At 28.1% G+C, this 19738-nt stretch overlaps 9 protein-coding genes across 9 annotated transcripts; 6 read left to right on the top strand and 3 right to left on the bottom strand.

Moving 5' to 3' along the window:
- Window positions 1–1680: 1680 nt before the first annotated feature.
- Window positions 1681–2052, top strand: T551_00739 (uncharacterized protein; the record flags this gene model as incomplete). The annotated part of the gene is made up of 3 exons (XM_018373003.1): window positions 1681–1875; window positions 1916–1973; window positions 2015–2052. 3 exons carry the CDS (start codon window positions 1681–1683, stop codon window positions 2050–2052), a joined length of 291 nt encoding a protein of 96 aa, XP_018230749.1.
- Window positions 2053–2787: 735 nt separating this feature from the next.
- T551_00740 (uncharacterized protein) lies at window positions 2788–3795 on the top strand (the record flags this gene model as incomplete). Its single annotated transcript, XM_018373004.1, has 5 exons — window positions 2788–2822; window positions 2870–3099; window positions 3141–3246; window positions 3290–3550; window positions 3591–3795. 5 exons carry the CDS (start codon window positions 2788–2790, stop codon window positions 3793–3795), a joined length of 837 nt encoding a protein of 278 aa, XP_018230750.1.
- A 62-nt stretch (window positions 3796–3857) lies between these two features.
- T551_00741 (DNA repair ATPase SMC5) lies at window positions 3858–7905 on the bottom strand (the record flags this gene model as incomplete). Its single annotated transcript, XM_018373005.1, has 19 exons — window positions 3858–4023; window positions 4070–4279; window positions 4323–4678; window positions 4724–4830; window positions 4873–5023; window positions 5067–5267; window positions 5311–5453; window positions 5497–5692; window positions 5738–5839; window positions 5880–6041; window positions 6086–6293; window positions 6336–6457; window positions 6503–6667; window positions 6714–7076; window positions 7124–7277; window positions 7325–7394; window positions 7437–7590; window positions 7642–7810; window positions 7856–7905. 19 exons carry the CDS (start codon window positions 7903–7905, stop codon window positions 3858–3860), a joined length of 3249 nt encoding a protein of 1082 aa, XP_018230751.1.
- A 241-nt stretch (window positions 7906–8146) lies between these two features.
- Window positions 8147–10588, bottom strand: T551_00742 (ribonuclease P/MRP protein subunit POP1; the record flags this gene model as incomplete). The annotated part of the gene is made up of 7 exons (XM_018373006.1): window positions 8147–8353; window positions 8406–9210; window positions 9251–9339; window positions 9381–10133; window positions 10171–10285; window positions 10327–10417; window positions 10468–10588. 7 exons carry the CDS (start codon window positions 10586–10588, stop codon window positions 8147–8149), a joined length of 2181 nt encoding a protein of 726 aa, XP_018230752.1.
- A 104-nt stretch (window positions 10589–10692) lies between these two features.
- Window positions 10693–11076, top strand: T551_00743 (uncharacterized protein; the record flags this gene model as incomplete). Its single annotated transcript, XM_018373007.1, has 1 exon — window positions 10693–11076. The coding sequence occupies one exon, from the start codon at window positions 10693–10695 to the stop codon at window positions 11074–11076; it is 384 nt and encodes a 127-aa protein (XP_018230753.1).
- A 250-nt stretch (window positions 11077–11326) lies between these two features.
- On the bottom strand, window positions 11327–13028 carry T551_00744 (translation initiation factor eIF2B subunit gamma; the record flags this gene model as incomplete). Its single annotated transcript, XM_018373008.1, has 10 exons — window positions 11327–11370; window positions 11417–11520; window positions 11567–11778; window positions 11821–11966; window positions 12015–12196; window positions 12244–12373; window positions 12398–12545; window positions 12593–12753; window positions 12795–12904; window positions 12949–13028. The coding sequence occupies 10 exons, from the start codon at window positions 13026–13028 to the stop codon at window positions 11327–11329; spliced, it is 1317 nt and encodes a 438-aa protein (XP_018230754.1).
- Window positions 13029–13785: 757 nt separating this feature from the next.
- T551_00745 (cleavage polyadenylation factor subunit YSH1) lies at window positions 13786–16433 on the top strand (the record flags this gene model as incomplete). The annotated part of the gene is made up of 13 exons (XM_018373009.1): window positions 13786–13923; window positions 13971–14068; window positions 14113–14158; window positions 14199–14281; window positions 14329–14506; window positions 14553–14703; window positions 14748–15076; window positions 15122–15217; window positions 15258–15404; window positions 15446–15595; window positions 15640–15894; window positions 15937–16078; window positions 16123–16433. 13 exons carry the CDS (start codon window positions 13786–13788, stop codon window positions 16431–16433), a joined length of 2124 nt encoding a protein of 707 aa, XP_018230755.1.
- A 241-nt stretch (window positions 16434–16674) lies between these two features.
- T551_00746 (uncharacterized protein) lies at window positions 16675–18278 on the top strand (the record flags this gene model as incomplete). The annotated part of the gene is made up of 9 exons (XM_018373010.1): window positions 16675–16743; window positions 16790–16802; window positions 16843–16949; window positions 17000–17032; window positions 17078–17162; window positions 17209–17483; window positions 17528–17730; window positions 17774–18165; window positions 18214–18278. The coding sequence occupies 9 exons, from the start codon at window positions 16675–16677 to the stop codon at window positions 18276–18278; spliced, it is 1242 nt and encodes a 413-aa protein (XP_018230756.1).
- Window positions 18279–18686: 408 nt separating this feature from the next.
- Window positions 18687–19631, top strand: T551_00747 (uncharacterized protein; the record flags this gene model as incomplete). Its single annotated transcript, XM_018373011.1, has 5 exons — window positions 18687–18741; window positions 18787–19038; window positions 19132–19259; window positions 19306–19442; window positions 19490–19631. The coding sequence occupies 5 exons, from the start codon at window positions 18687–18689 to the stop codon at window positions 19629–19631; spliced, it is 714 nt and encodes a 237-aa protein (XP_018230757.1).
- Between the last annotated feature and the right edge of the window lie 107 nt (window positions 19632–19738).

A 19738-nucleotide genomic window follows, 5' to 3' on the forward strand; every position in this document is an offset into this window, starting at 1 on the left:
TATAATTTATGTTTCATTATATAAAAAAATTAGAAAAATATATTGCTAAATATTAGTTGATTAGTGAAAGAATTGTATATTGCATAATCAACAGGTTATCAATAAATGATTTGTACAGATATAAATATATATAAAAGATGCTACTGATACAGCAAAACCCTAAATTTATAATGTATACAATTCATGTACGTTGTATGGATGTCGTATATAAGCTATATACATTATATATGGACACTGTATATATATTATATAAAAAGTGTAATACTGTATATGTTATAGTATATATATTACACAATATATATTATTTATGTACATAGTACATAGTAGTATATATACAGTGTACAGGTAGTTTATATGCTTTATATAAATTATATGTCTGTTATATAGACTATATGTACTAATATACATATTGGCAATATTGTACACAAAACATATGCATTATATATCTATTATACACACGCTATATCTACATAGGCAGCCTCACATATACTTTGTTGCCTTCCACAATATATGTACACGTTCATACGCTGTATAGCTAGGCTATGCAAATTGTATGTGTTATATATGTTGTATAAGTTTATACGTAGTATATAGTCAACCATCTAAGTATATATATGCAAATTTGACTTGCATATGTCATACAATATCAAGACAACACAAAAACATACAATATGGAGAATATACATATACTATAATATAATATATACAACGCACATATAATACATACAAAATACACATAGTACATATATAATATGCGTATAACAAACATATACAATACATATAAAGTAAACATATACAATAAACATACACTATAAAAATGAAATACAGATAATTCATATAATGCACACACAATACATACTACTGCATAAACAGGAATATATGTACAACAAACATATGCAGATATATAAGACATATAAAAGATATAATATGTATATAGCGTACATGTACTATGCATATAGTGTGCATACGGTCTATATATAATACATATATATAATATGCATATAGTTAGGACATACTGTACAGTATATGGACAGTACATATATAGCAAATATAAAGAGTTAAGATTTTAAAGGTGCAAAATAAGAGATATTTTCAACACATACAGACATAAATAGATATGGACAAACATATACAGGGATATATAAGCATAGATACATATATACGTGTGTAAACGCGTATAAACATATATAACCATGTATAGGCAAATATACAGAGAATATAGAGAATATATAGTGCATATGAAGAGGAATATTGAGTATATATAAACATAAAAGACATACTACACTCTGCCTGCAAAGTATATGTGAAATATATATATTGTATAAGTATTATATGAACTATACATAGATTATATGAACTATATAGACATATATACGCTATAAGCACAAGATCTATACACTATATATAACTTATCTGTAGTATATACATAATATATATAGTATGGAGTAAATGCATATTTGAATGCAAATACAGTGTCAAAAAGCATTTTTAGATGAAATATATATCATATACATATTATATGTGTGTTGTATGTGGACTATATACGCAGTATATACGTCGTATAAATCCTCTGGACAGCGACCTACGAACAAAAAACGATCTGTTTTTGACAAAAATCAAGAAATTGCATCAAACAAACAGTAAAAAACACAAAAATACACAGAATTTTCAAAAAAGGCCATGTTTGAAACAGCAGAAACGCTCCTTTCACGAATTCTTACAAGACAGCGTGTTCAAGGGCTTCTTGTTCTTGAAAAAACAACTGATACAATTATCCAGACAACATTGAGCCAGGAAATAGCAACATCATGCGCAGAAATAATTAAAAGCATGCTTAATTCAACAGAAGCACTTATGTTGAATCTAGCATCTACGGTAGAAACAATATTTTGGCGAGATTTACTTATACATGTAGGATGTACTTCAATTTATACGTATGAAGATGCAAATGCATGAACTTATGATTGTTCCAGGTATAAAAGATGATGCAGTAATTACGGCTTATGCTTTGTAGGACCAGAATATCTTCTTGTAGTGATGGTTTCTATATGATCTAAGCATACAAAAGTACTGCTCAATTACACTCTGCACTGAAAAACAAAAACAACACATAAACATGGAAGATCGTGCAAAGAAGTGGAACAAATATTTTTCTTCAAGTAACCATTATCTACATTTTTCACTAAATTATCAACATTTCTTAAAAAATGAATATTCAAGACGATTATCCCATAATTTGTTTTGAGTAATCTTCTATAATATTTACACGTTAGCATAGCACATACTAAATAGAAAAGACTTGATCATTGCATGAAAATGCACAAACTATAGCTTTTCAAAAAACAACAATACATTACTTCACCATACAAGTACAGCCAGAAGCTTTTAAAGAAAAAAGGAAAAAACAGCACTGTATTAGCGAAAATAAGTTATATTGTAACTCTGATTCGTTTATTGTTGACAAAATCTACATTATTTTTTTATCACCATTCATTACCATATTCAGCAAACATTTTCATATATCCTGGATAAAAATACTTGAAATAAAGTAAAAAACTGCAGAGACATAGATATTGTCACCTTTTTTCTGCATTTTTTGGCATCTTATTTTTTTTAAAAACTTATTTAAATACCATCTAATTTTCAAAAACAGATATTTATCATCAATACAATCTATAAATCAATAATGTACAAACAACAACTCATGTTTGTTTTATTTTTATCTTCTTATACATCTTTATATATTTCATCCAAATAAAAAAAATATCGGTAACTTACACTTTCAAAATGGCAGAAAATACACGACTTTCATTTCCTCCAGAGTAAATATTTTCTTTTAATAAAAAGACACTAACAAATAATATTATAGAGTTTATAAAAAAATTGACTTACGGCAATATTTTAGACATTTTCTTGCATCCTCATTGCGTCCAGATGGACGAACACCTTTACAATTCCGTTCTACATCTATGAATACAGGAAGTCTATCCAATACATATGGATCTTCAGTTGCAAGAATGGGAGATACAATTTTTACATGTGGAATTCAAGCAGAAATAACGAAGCCATCAATCGAACGGCCTTTAGAAGGCTGGATAGGTTTTTTCATAAATAAAAATTAAATTATACTTATTTTTCAGTTCCTCATATTACATTCTCTCCAATATGTTCTCAAAAATATAAATCAAACCATCATAATCATATTGCTCAAGCTATGTTGCAAAGAATTCTATCTTTAATGCATACGTTCATTTCTTATCATTTTAAAGATAATTTCTTAAGATTATAGATCTAATATACTCCCATTATCTTCTTTATTGATATCAGAGTATAAGGCTGCCTGGGTTTTGTATGTTGATTTAATTTGCTTAAATTATGACGGAAATGCCATGGATGTTGCATGGATAGCATTGATAAGTGCTCTTGAAACCACAAAACTACCACTAGCAATATGGAATGAAGACACGGAGTCTGTTATATGTAAAAAAGAATATAAAAATCTCAAATTAAATCAAAGACTTTTTTCAGCCTCTTTTGGAATTTTTGATGGGTATTTTTTTTTCTTTTATATTTTTTTTTAAGAGCTCCAGTAAATATATCTTATCAGATTTAAATGATGACGAGGAAAGCTTAATTTCAGAAACAATTAATATCATAATCGGCAATGACAAACAGTTATTAAGCATTAACAAAAATGGGGGGATTACAATGACACAAGAAATGATCATATCATGTATAAAATTAGCTAAAGAAAGATATGATGAATTATATAATTTAATCGACAAATCAAAATAACATATACTTCACTACTAAGTAATATCATCATATATTTCAAAAATAACTTTAAATTTTCAAAATCAAACAATTCCTTTAGCTAACTTTAACTTTCTAATCGATTCAACATATTTCTGCATATCGAACTTACTCTCTTGAGTAATCCAATCACCATTACATATACATAATATCCTCATGTTGTTACTATATTGCAAAGATGGCAACAATTTTGGAGTAATTAAAAAGCACCTTTCATTATTAGTCTATTAATATTTCATTTATATGTCAAGTTTACTGTGGAGTATTTTTTTTACTCATAGTATCTACTAGTTTTGCATGTACAAGTCTTTCATTTCTTGGATCCATACCTTGATTAATTTCATCAACTACTCGAAATGGTACTTTCAACAAACTTTGCATAGCAATTAAGTAAAAGACAGTAGAAACAGATCTTTCTCCTCCTGATTGTCTTTGAGCTGTCAACAACTGAAGATTTTCATTATCTCTAGTCTATATTAAAATATCACATTGATTAATAATAAATGTACCTAAATTTTACTAAAATTTCAATACGCCATTTATCAAATCCATTATTTTTACCAATACGAACCTCTCCAACGCATCCTATATATTCAAATGCCTCAGAAAAATTACTATTAATTCCAGAAACTATATCATCTAATTTTGGTTCCCATATTGCTCTCAAATTATCTATGTCTAATTGTGTTTTTTGCAACCGTAACTCAAATTCATTAATCCTTTTTTTAAGGGTTTCAATATCATATTCTCTTTTTTCAAATTGCGAGATAACATTAGGATTTGTTTGATATATAAATTCAAGTTTCCCTTTTTCAAATTCTATTTGTTCATTAAGTAACTCTTCAGTTATGTCTTGTTCAATTTGCTATAAATTTAAAAAAAAAAATAACCGATATTTATATATACATACCTTTTCCATCTCTTTTTGTGTCTCTTCGTCCACATTTTCAAGATTTTTTCGTGCTATTTCTAATTTTTCAGCAGCAATATTTTTTAAATTCTGAGTTACTTCTTTTACTAAAAAAATCAAAATAAATATATATCAATTTCTAAACATACATTCATCATAAGATTTTTTAATGTCATCAATTTTTGCAACTATTTCACTACTTTTCTCAATAATTTCAGAGTAATTATCATTTTTTTGAATTTCACGAATACTCATAGATACCATTTTATTTGTTGTTTGAAAAGCATTCAATGTTAAATCCTAATTAGATTAGCCAAAATACTAAGCTATAAAATATAAATACTTTAAGCTGAATTGCAGAAGCTGTATGCTGTTCTACTACTTCTTTCATTCTTTCCTTTAATTTTTTAATATTATCAGCAGATACATTAGACAAGGAATTCCAAGAGCGTAAACTCTCTTTAGTTTTTTCAAGCTGCAATAGTTGATAATCCCATTCTTTGATTTCCTTTAGCATATCATCTTTTTTTTTCAACAAACTGTTCTAAATAAATTAATATTATCATAAAAACTTTATAAATCAATACTTTTCTATCTACAGCATCATTAAATCTAATCTTTATACGATCTTCAGTTTTTCTTAGTTCTTGAATGGAAGCTTCATTTTTTTTAATAACTAAATTCAAATCCGTTATTTGTTGTTGTAACAATTCTTTAGCCTCAGTATTTACTATTATACTATTTAATATATTTTTTAAATAATCCTATCAAACCTGTAACTGTAAATCTTTGTGCCTTTGTTACTAACTTAGTAATAGTTGAAACATCTTTTCTACCATATTTTGATTTTTTCATAGTGTAGTGAGTTCTTCCAGATATAAAAACAGGAAAAATAAATTGATTTGCCGAATTAACACATTGAGAAAGCTTTTTATAACATACATCACTTATTTCATGAACACTTACAGGCTAAAAATAGTAAATAATTAACCCAAAATAATATAAATAACCCACAATTTTGTGAACATTAGCAATATGACACAATGTATTCAATACTGGAGGAGATCCATCTAAAAAATCCAAAAGATAACCATCCATATCAAAGTTTTGTTTAAGCTATTATCATCAAAAAAAATAAAAAGTCATTATTAATTACTTGACTAGAAGTACATGGTTGTTTTTGCATATCCAGGCTTGGTGCACTGGTATTAGAAAATTCTGTAGTATGCAATCTTAATTCGCGACCACAACCTTCCTTTGAATCAACAAGTATACGGTTGAACAATATATAATCATCTCTATTCAAAAAAGTAAATGCCTTTAATATTATTATTAAGAATTTAATAATCCAAACATATTTACCGTATAAGTATTTCTTTGAAAACATGCTTCTACAAAATCCGCATATTTAAGATCCTTAACATTAATCTCCAAATAAACAGGATCATAAACATGATCCTTAAATTTATTTCTATTATTAGATAACCAAATTACAGCATCATAAACGTCACGGTCATTTTGTTTCAACCATTGAAGTCTTTGCTCTCGAATATTATCAAGATCATACAACCTATAAGTAAAAATCTTATCAATATATTCAAGAACAACTTACTTATTTTGAACTTGATTTAAAGTAACTTTAGATTCATTAATTTGATGTAGATACTCTCCTATATTCATATTCAAATTCTCTAATTCTTTCTTTACTTTTTTCACTGAATTATTAGCTTCAGTCTAGATAATAAATTTATTTCAAATACAAAAATAAGATATTTTTACCAATTTGCCTAGTATGGCATTCATATCATTTTCAGATGGTTTGTTTCCAAGTCGCGATTCCATAAAAACAATTGTATCTTTAAGTTCAAGAATTTTTTGACATCGTTCCCTCTCTTTTCTTTTCTCAGCTCTAATTTCACTTCGAATTTCTTTAATAGAATCACACTAAATATTAGTTAGATTTTCAGTATGTTTGAAATATATATATTACATATTTTTCAAAAGACAAAATCAAAGAATCCAACTCACTACACTTATTATTTAAAGAAGTCTTTATTTTATTCTTTTCTACTAGACATTCATTCAAAGTAGTCTCTGCTTGTATTTTTTTACTAAGAAAAGGAGAATATTCTTTCTCTATTTGATCCAATTCAGCCTTTTTTTCATTTCTTAATTTTTTAGAATTATAAAATGCCTTTCTTGCATCAGAATATTGCACAAAAGGAATTCTAAGTTCCAAAATCCTAATTGTCTTAATGATAGCTTCTCTTTCACGAAAACGTTCTACATCACGACGCGCAATAGCTTGTTTCTCAATTAAATTTTCCAACTGAGATTGATCAATAGTTTTCGCCTATTCACTTTAATTTCATGAAATATAAAAAATAAATGATATTTTACAGTTAAATCATTTTTTTGACTTGCTTCCAATTCAATTAATTTATTATGCTGAAGTAACATTTCTGAATCACCAACAGCTCTTTCCGTCTCTCTAAGTAGTTTTTCTGGTGTTAATTGTGCAAATTCACTAACTTTATCTTGAGGAAGAAACTGACTAAAATAATATTAACAGACCGCTTTCCTATAAACATCCTCATGTACCATAAATTATCAATCTGTATATTAAATTCATCCATTTTTTCTTTGATATGTTTATGAGTGGAAGATATACCTTAGTATTTAACATAAAATTTCATTTAATTTTACAATTTACCATTCAATTCCCATGTACTTGTATTATCATTATAAATAACACGGGAAACTAAAACATTAGAGCCTTTGCCAGAGCCTTTTAACTCAATCTCAATATGTGCCTTTTCAGAACCAAATTTAATATATTCACTAATATCCTTTGCACGCCCAAGAAACTAAACATATTTAAACAAAATCAAAATTTTAATAATAAAAGAAAGACATACACTCGGATTCCACCCAAGACCTATACAAATAGCAGATGCAAACGTACTTTTACCACTACCATTTGGCCCAATAATCATATTAAGATTTGGCCCCGGATAAAACTCAATTGAATCATAAGTTACAAAATTTTCTAAACTCACACGAACAATAGATCCTTTTCGAAAATCACTGCAAATCCAATATTAGAAAAGCACTTTTTACGAACCAAAAAACCCCAGATCAGACGAAGTATTTGTATATTGATTTTTTTGTTTTTTCACCATTCTTAAATAAAAAATCTTAAACAACAGTATAATAAAAAACCATTTTCCACTATGAACCAATGATTTTTTAGTGAATTATTAACTCTATATTTATAATCTCTAATTATAAGATTTTGACAAATTAACGAAAAACACAAACCCATAAAATACATATTAAATATATTATATAAATTTATTATATACAAATGTATTTACAAACATTAAATTATTCATAATAATACAAATATGTACAAAAATATTTTTAATTAACAAAATCCCATTTAGCCATATTTACTGTACTAGAACCAACATTCCTTACTATGCAATATCTTTTCTTATTATCAACTAATATTTTTGATACTTTATGTAATGAAAAACATCCAATAGCAGTAGCTTTACCTCTTTTTAAATTAAAATTACCACTAGTTACAAAACCAAGAAGATTATCAGACGATGGACATAAAGGATACTAATAATAAAATCAATTTAAAATAAAAAACACACAAAAAAAATAACAATACCTCATTATCATCATGCTTTATTATTTCTTTAGAAAAGCGTTCCCAAACTTCCTTTTCTTCAGATGGAATAGAATAAACTCTAGCACAACAGCTAGGATTACCTCGTCGTAACATAGTAATTTTGACAATAAAAACAAAATTCAAAGATTCATATAAATTCGACTCAATTTTAGCTTTAATATCAATACCAGAAATTAAATGAAAATCAGTTTTCAATAATTTAGATTCATTTCCAATATTTCCAAAATTGCTTTCACAAGATTTTAAAAATAAATAACTCCAATCACAAATAAAAGGATTACCATGTTCACCTTTACCATCTTTTGTAATAACAGAAGACCATGATATTCTCTTAGAAGGTGGTTTCTTCGTCCATTCAGATTCTCTATATTGACCCTCAATTCTTTCATTTTCATTCCCAGCCAATGTACCATGATAATCCGATGGAAAATAAGGTCTGCCTTCTTCAAATTCCAATTGCTGTTTTTCTTGCATTCCACCAAAACAAACTTTCGGGATATGCATTAAAGAATACCAAAGATGTGTTATCCAATTCCATGGTGCAAGTACTGTCCAACAAATTTCACAACGAAGAAGCAAAACAGGTATATCATAAGGTACAGATGACTTTGATAACTCAGAACGAAGAACATTTATACGCTGTTGAGAAAGCTGATTTTTTTGACATCTCAAACGAACATCAGTATTAAATAATTCAGAAGAAGATATCAATTCATCCTTCCACGATTTGATCAATATATCACAAGACCCTTTATCTTTTACATCTATGAGCCTAGGAGGAAATCTATTCATTAGACAAACCATCAATATAAAAGAAAACATACGATAACCGAGGATCTCTAATATTAAGAGGAATAACTATACCTACAGGAAGCGATCTAATTTGTGATACATATTTAATTTCTGACCAAACCTAAAAAATTAAATAACCTTAAGAAAATACATAATGCATACTTGAGATATTGTATCAGACATTTTAACATCAAACAAACACTGCAAAGCTAATGTTGACATAGGACCATGAACATCTATACCACCAATATCAAATCTACAATCCTCAATCATAACATTTTCAATGCTTGATATTTCCTTCATTTCAATATATACTTGTTTAAAAGCTACAGGATGAAATCTAACCATCACACATTGAGAATTCCCAATTTTCTGCCATAAAAAATATGCAGGACAAATAAGACGAAGAAAATTAGAATCTTTTTGATATATCATAGCTTCACAAAACCGAGTACCTCTAACATATCTTCCTTTTGTAACGCCAGAATCATTCATTGTAAAGTGCTGCAAAACACGTTTTAAGTTCTCTATTTCTCCCCATAAGCATATTGTACAGTAATAGCTTGTATCAAACGCAATTGCACCATCTATATTAGCAGATCTATGTGTCAATCTATAAGATTTTAAAGTAGGTGTTTTTGCTATAGAATAGGACCATCTTATTAGCATTTTAGCACGTTTCGCATGCCATAAATGAGTTGGAAGCCATGTTTTATCCTTTTGCCTTTTTGAGAATTTCCCATTTACTTTTTTAACTTTAGGGAATTCTTCTTTAGTTTCAATTTGCTCATTTTTTGGTATTTCTGTAATCATATTATTCCTAATAGCAAATTTTCTTAACTTATAAACAGTCAAAAGACGAATTCTTTTCTTTCCCTTAGGTTTTGACTTTTTCAATACATTCTTATCACTGATCTAAAAATATTAGAAAAAAAAACCTTGAAAAACATACTTCATTTTTTGCTCTAAAACGTAAATATTTTGGTACTCTTTTTAAATTATGAGAAGCAGCTCTTCTTCTCAAAAACCTAGGCAAACTTTGAAAAGCTCTTTGTGCAAATGATTGGCTAAAATATCAACATTTAGACATATAATATTCTGTCCGCACCGTGAACGTCTCATTGCTTGAAAAAGAGCACGAATTTCAAATTTCCTCGAGTTCAAAAATGATTTAACATCAATCTCACCTTCTCTAATAGCTTTTAAAGTATTTTTCAGCTATATTAACTTTCAATTCAAAAACACCAACCTGCAGAATCAGATTCAACAGCTATAGATCTTAAATCCGAAAATTTTGCCCGTTTTTTTGCAGAACCTACATTTTCAGGTGCTTTCCTGTGTGTTTTGTTTAAGTTTTCTTCTTTATCCATTTAAATTCCCTTGTTTTCAATACTTTATACATATATCTCATTTTTTTGCCGTTGAACTTTCTACTTAACCGTAACCTCTTGTCTTATAAAAATTCAAAAATTCAATGAAACAACGTCTTACTACTTTTCCACCACCTGAATTGAAAAAATACTCATTCTTAGAAACATATACTTTCCTTTATTCTGTATATACTGATTTACTTTTATCACAGCTTTGGGAGGAATTAAAAATTCATCAACTACCATCAAATAGATCAATTATCCAAGGAATTTCTCCTCAAAACCATAAAACTTTTTATGTTTATCCATGTTCACTTGAAGAGAGTATTTCTATTAAAAAAATTTGCGAATTATATAATGAAGTCTGGAATATTCTTGGAGAAGATAAACAAACCTTATTATTAGGGATTGTGAGTCCAGATAGCACAATTGTTTATTATAAAATAAATAATGGACTAATTAAACCAAGAAAAAACGATGAAGATTAACTTAATATATGTTTAACATGCATTTTATATGACAATTTTAAAACATAACATCACTTATAATATCAGTCAAAAACTTTTTTTTCTTACATTAAGTATGCTTATATTATAAAAACAAACATTATGATCAAGAAAAGTTTTACAACTGTCAATATTAATATGAGCCGTATCCTTCCAAAATCTATTTATCTAATACATATTAAAAGTTAAATATCAAACTATTAAAAACGTAGATAAAAAATATATACAACATTTATATACCATCAAAGATAATTAAGTTATCATTTTTAGCACATGCTGAAAAGATCTCAGTTAAAACACTAATGATTCGAACACCACTTACTTTCCGAAGGGACTTCATAACCCCCACTTATACAACAGTTTTTTAATTTACTTTTCGAACCAATAATGCTATTAATGCAAACTATGCAACCGTCTAACCTCACACTAAACAAATGTTTTAATAGAAAATCAAAAAGAAAAAAACACTAACCCATCTTCAATTTTAACATTGTCCATGACGATACTGTTAATTACAGTAACAGACTTCCCTAAAATACAATTGGCACCAATAACACTTTTTTTTACATTGCATCGCTCGTCTATCTTTGTATTCTCACCAACTAAAGAATCAATTCCAATGATAGCTTTTTGAGCCACTTTTGCCGATGTAGATATTCGTGTTTCTGTAGATATTTTAGATAACTATAATCATATTAATATTACATATTTTGATAAAAAAAATACATTTCTATTAAGATCCGTATATGTCTCAACAGTATTTGAACGCATGCAATATCGGTTATCAGGAAGCAAGTATGTTATTACTCTAACAAGCTTTTCATTTGTTGAATCAAGTACAAAGCTACATGTATGTGTATAACGCAAAATGACTAAACCAAGTTAACAAATGTATTAAATAATTTCCTTTTCTCGTGTACTTTCTTTAATATTATGTCGTTTCAATAAAAGAGACTGATATTGACATTTAACAAGTAATGGAATTAAATCTTCTTGTATAGAAGATATACGTTCATTTTGAACAATAAGGTCCAGTACCCACCTCTTAAAAATATAAAGATGGGAATCTCTAAAAGTAGAAGTAACATAAATTCGAGGATACCTAAAAGCCAATATTAACATTTTTTTTTTAAAAACATATTCATTTACTTCCAAAGCATAGATGTTCGAACTACAAATTCTTCGTCAACATCAACGGCTGATTTTACACATACCAACGCATTATCTGGCTTGCTAATACCAAAAAACATCTTACGACCTACTTTTTTATTTTCACATCCTTGTTACAATAAACTAAAAATACCTGAATCTTTAGAAAAAACAAAACTCTCATTCTTTGAAATATCATACAGCAAAGAAGTAACAGTCGGTGAATGAATTCGATGAAAATCCAAAATCTCATGTGGCGGAAGATTAGTAACCAAATCACAACTCAATACTATAAAATCACTCTAACAAAAACATATTAAAAATACATACATTCTAATCCATAACACACCTTTATTTTATCCTGAACTTTTCTAAGAACATCTGCAGTTCCCAAGGCTTCATCAACACTACTTGGTGCGTACACTTGAATCTTAATATGTCCATCATAAACATTTTTCAAATACGACGAGAGACATAATTCAACCTCCATTTGACAAATTACTATAACACCTTTTTTTCTTAAAAACACCCATCAAAAATAAAATCTTTACTTAAAAATCCACCTTCTTCACACCATTTTAAAACATACCATATCATTGGCTTATTTGCAAGAGGTAGCAATGCTTTAGGAAGATTGTTTGTCTCTGTTAAAGGATACAAGCTAAAATGTATTAAATCCTCATAAAACAATGGGGGAAAAAATACCCATTTCCAAATCCCGAAAAAATAATTGCTTGAAAATCATGAAAATCACTTGTTTGTCGGCCTTTTGCCTGAGACAGCATCTTAAACACAAATACCGTTTCAAACCAACCGTCTACAATCAAACACACGTTTTACACACGTTTTTCGTGCACCAAAAACGACACTATACGTGCACAAATCTTTTCAAGCATTAATCGATAAATGTGTACAATATAGAAAACTTATAAAGCCTATAATACGTAATATAAAGATGAATATAACAAAACCCACAATTCAAATAAAACAAAAAGAAAATAGAGAAAAGAATAAAGTTAAAAAGAAGAAAAATATCAAAAAAAGATAAAAAATATCAAAAAATTTTAAAACACCTAAGATTCTAAAGCATTCCTAAGCAATTGACAGCTTTTTATGAAAAAGATGCAACAAAAAAGACAAATAACAGACAATTATCAGAATAATTCCTAAAAACAAAATACTCTATACAGAAATGAATTAAAGGAGTATTATATTCTCCATTTATTTGGATTATATACACTGATTATTCTTATTTTACTTCTCCCAACTCACGTTATCAAATCTGCTGTGTGATAGAGTTTAACCTACTTTATATCAAGTTAAACCCTAAACATTCAGAGGATTTAGACCTATACAAAAGATTAGGTCTAAAATAAGGGTTTTGAAATAGGGTTAAACGGTCCATCAGATGAGAAGGTTGAATACATAGCAAAGAGATGAAATAAATAGAGAATCAGAAGCATCTTCTTGAAGTAGCTTCAAAGAAAACAGAAAAAAGCAACTGCTTCAGAGAGAAAAAGATTTTTTTGTTTTTTTTGGAAGATGCAACGAAAAAGAGCCACAGAAAAAGAAGATTTAGTACTGGACTCGGCATCAGTGCTGGAATTCACGAATTTAGGAGCAGGAAATGAAGTAGGACGATCATGTCATGTTATACATATCAAAGGAAAAACAGTTATGGTAGTTTTGTAGGAAATTTTTCAAAAAAAAGCTTATTAATGGTGCAGCTTGATGCAGGTGTTCATCCAGCGTATAATGGGATTGCAGCACTCCCATTTTATGATGAAATTGATATGAGCACGGTGGATATTCTTCTTATTAGCCAGTTGAGTGGTTTATGCAGTTTTGTGATGAATCTGATAGGTATAGTTTTCACGTGGATCATGTTGCATCTCTCCCATATGTGATGACTAAGGTATTTGCATGCAAAGCCATCATCTTGCTTATTGTATTAGACAAATTTCAAAGGAAGAGTATTTATGACTCATCCTACAAAGGCGATCTATAAGTGGTTACTTACAGATTTCTTAAGAGTCAGGTATGCTACATCATAAAGAAGTATACATGAATGGCTAATAAGAATAGCAATACAACAGCAGAAGAGCAGTTATATGAAGAAAAAGATTTGATAAAATCTCTTGAAAAAATAGAAGTAGTTGATTATCATTCAACAATTGAAGTGAATGGTGTCAAATTTACACCATATCATGCAGGACATGTGCTTGGTGCAGCAATGTTTTTTATAGAAGTAGCAGGAATTAAAGTAAGTTTTGAGCTCAATAACTCTATGAGTAGTTAATAATAATTAGATACTTTTTACAGGAGACTATTCGAGAGAAGAAGATAGACATCTCATACCCGCAGAAGTTCCACCAATACAACCGGATATATTGATAACGGAATCAACATATGGTACGGCGTCTCATCAACCTATATCTGAAAAAGAATCTCGACTAACCAGTATGTTTTTTTCTTAAGTTTTAAAAACTCATTTATTAATTTAGGTATAATTCACTCAATTATTCGTAGGGGAGGACGAGTTTTAATACCCGTATTCGCACTTGGGAGAACACAAGAACTAATGTTAATTATTGACGAATATTGGCATAATCATCCCGAGCTTCACTCTATTCCAGTTTATTATGCATGTAGTTTAGCTAAAAAATGCATGACAGTATATCAAACGTATATAAATACAATGAATAGTAAAATTAGGAAAATATTTGAAGAAAGGAATCCTTTTATATTTAGATATATCAGTAGTTTAAAATCACTTGATCGCTTTGAAGATATTGGGCCTTGTGTAATGCTTGCATCACCTGGAATGTTACAAGTATGAGCTTAAAACAGTATTAATTATTCATAACGTTTTAATTAGAGTGGTGTTTCTAGAGCTCTTTTGGAAAAATGGTGCCCTGATCCAAAAAATGGTCTAATAGTTGCAGGATATTGTGTTGAGGGAACTATGGCAAAAGTATATTAAAAAAGTTATTGAAATCAAATTAATTTTTTAGCATATTTTAAACGAACCTTCGGAAATCATATCACTTTCTGGTCAAAAAATACCTAGAAGAATGACTGTTGAAGAAATATCGTTTGAAGCACATGTCGACTATATACAAAATAGTCAATTTATTGATCTTATAAATGCAAACCATATTGTAAGTATAGTATTAGTTATATTTTTTTAATAAAAAAATAGATTCTAGTACATGGTGAACAAAATAATATGGGTAGACTAAAAAGTGCACTCCTAAGCAAATATTCACACAGAAAGAACGAAGTTCATATTTATAATCCCAAAAATTGTGAAACATTAAAACTTACATTTAAAGGAGACAAAATAGCAAAAGTATCATCAATTATTGATAAAACTTATATTCTTATGTGTTTTAGACAATAGGACATATAGCAGAAACTCCTCCAGAAAACAATCATGTCATTAGTGGGATAATGGTTCAAAAGGATTTCCAAATTAGCATTATGTCTTCAGAAGACTTAAAAGAATTTAGTGGACTTACAACAAGCGTTATTATGCAGCGTCAAACTCTTTCTTTTAATGCAAGTATTAATATTTTGCATTATCATCTTGAACAAATGTTTGGAGCTATTGAAGACCAAATAGACGAAAATAATAACAGATTGTTCAAAGTAAACTCACTGGTTGTTTCTTTATAAATTTTAATACATTAGGTTATGAATATAGTATCAGTAAGATGTCTCCAAAAAAACATTATTTCACTAGAATGGCCGGGAAATGCACTTAATGATACGATTGCAGATTCAGTCCTTGCAATCATTCTTGCAGCAGAAAACAGTCCGGTTTCTATAAAATGTAAACCACTATTATTGAAAAACATCATATATAATATAGAATAGTAGCATCATGTTCAGATGGAAACCACTGCTTACATACGGGTTTTGACTATAAAGAGAAGAAAAACAGAATAGAGATGTTCTTAAAATCACAGTTTGGTCAGTCACTTGTTGTTAATGATGATATTTTTGAAATTCATATTGATCACCATATTGCCAAAATCAATTTAGAAACGTTTGAGGTAGAATGTACCTATGAACCCTTAAGAAGTCGAGTATCACATGTTCTTGGAGGAGCCATTGCAACTATTACTCCATTTGTCGAGCCTTTCACTGAAAATAATATAAAAACAAACGATATAGAAAAAGAATAAGTTTTAATATTTAAAAATATATTTCTTTCAAAAAGAAAAAAATAAAATTTATATGAGTTCATTATTCTAAAAAATCCATCATAGCATTTTTTGTTTTTTATACTTATATTTTTGATTTTTTTTCTTAAAATACCCAACGTTATATACTCAATCAAATTGAAACATCTAACCAATTCATTATTAAGAAAACCATTTAAATATTTGAAACATATAAGCACAATTTAAAACATAAAAATATTAAATGGCCGGAAAGGTCAATGAAAAAACAGGATTTAAAACCGATCAAACAGAAACTAAAAAAGATGGACAAGTAAACATTTGTTAGATAAAAAACAAAAAGATTAAAGTATTTTTAGGAGAAATTCATCCGTAGATATAGAAAAAACAAGATTTTTCATACTAATATAAGAAAAAGGATTAGTTAGAACGTCTGATGAGCTTTTGGAACGATATAAAAATGAAGCACCCTCTTTAATTCTTCATATGTATCCTACATACTTTAGATTTGATCAACAGGTGAATAAAGATCATATAATAGTAGATTAGCATATTTTTAACATAACAAGGAGGGTGTTTTTCTATACAATAGTCCTATGAAAGTATAAGATCAAGTATATTATATATTATATTTTAACCATACAAAGATAATTTTGGAATATATTAGAATGGAGACAATCCCTCCTGACTGCATGGAGATTTTTAAAAACGCAAAAACTCGATTTTATGAAGGCATTTTTAAAATTAAATCTAAAATTATTCTAATCTATTCAAAAAGGATGTTTAATTGTTCAAATACGAGATCATAGACAAAGTATGGCTGATGTTTCTCATTCTAGTGGAAAAAAGACCATGCGTCTAATAAATGAACATATAATTCCTTCAAAATCACCATCCAAAGGCTTTCCAACAGTAAATACTACAGAAAAAGTTTATCGTACAGTTTTAAAACCATCTTCAGAAACATTATGGGAAGAAATCTGCATTTTTAGCGAGTCTGTTGGAGGAAAATTTAGCAATGATATGGCTATAAAATTTGAATCCCAAATATTGGTAACAAACATACATTTTTCTTATTTTTATTAAATTATTAATAGATAGCAACCACTCCTATTCTTTATTTACTACCTGCAGCAAACCCTATGGTAATGTCAAGAATATTCTCAGAATTATATGAACCCATGGTTCCAATTGTGAAAAAGAGAAAACAAAGTCCTGATAAAACAAATGAAGCCAAAAAAGCAGAAGAACAACTTATGTTGATTATGGATGAAAGACAGGGAAAAAACTTTCAACCTAGGTTTGATAAATAGTATTTCTTTTTTAATTAACTAATAATTCAGTTTTTCACGACTTGCTTTTGTTGAGAAGCTTCGTCATAAACGATCACGAACTAATTTCAACTCTCCTCAGGCTTACCAAAGACAACATTCTCAAAATACTTCATTCAATATTCCTAAAAATGATCTGTCTTTACAAAAAATGCAACAAAGAAATTCTGCATTATTATCTTCCAACAATGCACCTATAATGAGCCCTATGCTAAAAAATCAACCTGGAAATATTTATACAAAAGAACAACAAGAAGCTATAAGAGCACAAAAAGCAATGCTTCAAGTTAGAACAATGCAACTTAAACAAACAGGCATGCCTATTCATCAAATTAATGAAATTATTCGCCAACAGGCAGCACAAATGAATCTCAACATACAAGAAATGCCATCCCATACAGAAGGTATTAATATTGATCATTAAATTTAACATATTTTTTACAAAGAAATAGGGCGCATGTTAGTATTACAGGGACTAAAAAAACATCTACAGAATATAAAATCTAAATCTTTATAATTAAGAATTCAACATCATTCATTATTTTTTTAAAAACATTATAAAAATACTCGTAAATAATTAACAACATTTTTAAATAAGTTAGGATATAGGACAATTAAATTTACTTTTAGAATGACACAGGCTTATTCATTATAATCAATAAGATTTTATTTTCAAAGACCTAAATATAGAAATAAATAGATACAGCCCAGAATATCCAAATATCCATATATATTTGCAATACTTCTGTATATATTTTTCTTAATTTAAATACTGTTCTATATTATAATCTTTATTAATTACCAACTTTAGATAACAAAGCGATAACAATATTTGAAAATCATTTTTTTAAAATAAATTTAAAAAACAAAGAAAAATACTTTTCAAATTTAAAAAGACACATATTTTTTAAAATACTACCTTCTAATGTCATCAATACAAGAACAATATCAAGCAGACATTTTATCTCTTCGTTCAGAATGTAAAATTATCTTTTTTTTCAATAAACATCTAACATAATAAATAGTAACAAAATTAGAATCAAAAAGAAACGATTTATTACTAAAACTACTTGAATATCGCCCAGTTGTTCATGAATATACTTCTGCTAAAGCTCCGCAAGATTTAAAACCAATTGAAAGCGAATGGAACATTGAAAAGCTATACCGTTTATCAGGTATCACATTTTTCGTCCCCTCTGATCCTGAAAAATATGTTCCTCTTAAAAAAAAGCCATTTCATAAACTTGTAGGGGCAAGAATTGATCTTTTTCATCAAGGTAATTTTTGCAAACATAAGTAATCAGTTATAACATAAATTGTCACAGGTTTTACTTTCAACTTGTATTTTATTGCATCTAAAAAGAATATAGGCGTATTTCTGAAGCCACACTATTTGATCTTTCGTCTAGATAATGGATTATCATTATATAAACATACTATACCGAACTTTATTGATATAGATTTATTGGCAAAAAAGTGGTTAAACAAAGAGACAAATGTAAGAAATATATTCACTAAGTACATATAATAATACATTTACTTAGACATTTCTTTGTTTAATACGTAGACAATTACTTTATCATGCAATCCGCTCTGCTCATATTCGTGAACTAGAAAACATATTTTCAAACTCAACTATCCTCTGCGATCCAGCCGCAGCATTTATGGAAATAAAGAACAAGTAAAATTATGCCATATTTTAATACTAAACATATTCATTGTTGATAGAAAATATACAATAATTATCAAGTTTGGAAACACAAATATCGAAAAAACAATGATTAAAAATTCAAAAGGAGAAAGAATTGTAGAGTTAGAAAAAAAACTAATTAAAAAAGGCCCTAGTATTATTCATCATCTTCTAGAATAACACTTTTTTCTTATATATATTATAATGTATATTATAATGTATATTATATTCACAAATCCTTCTATTTCATATATCTATATATTGTTTAAAAATTATTTTATTAATTT

The sequence above is a fragment of the Pneumocystis jirovecii genome, assembly GCF_001477535.1.
Source record: "Pneumocystis jirovecii RU7 chromosome Unknown supercont1.3, whole genome shotgun sequence".
NCBI lineage: Eukaryota > Fungi > Ascomycota > Pneumocystomycetes > Pneumocystales > Pneumocystaceae > Pneumocystis > Pneumocystis jirovecii.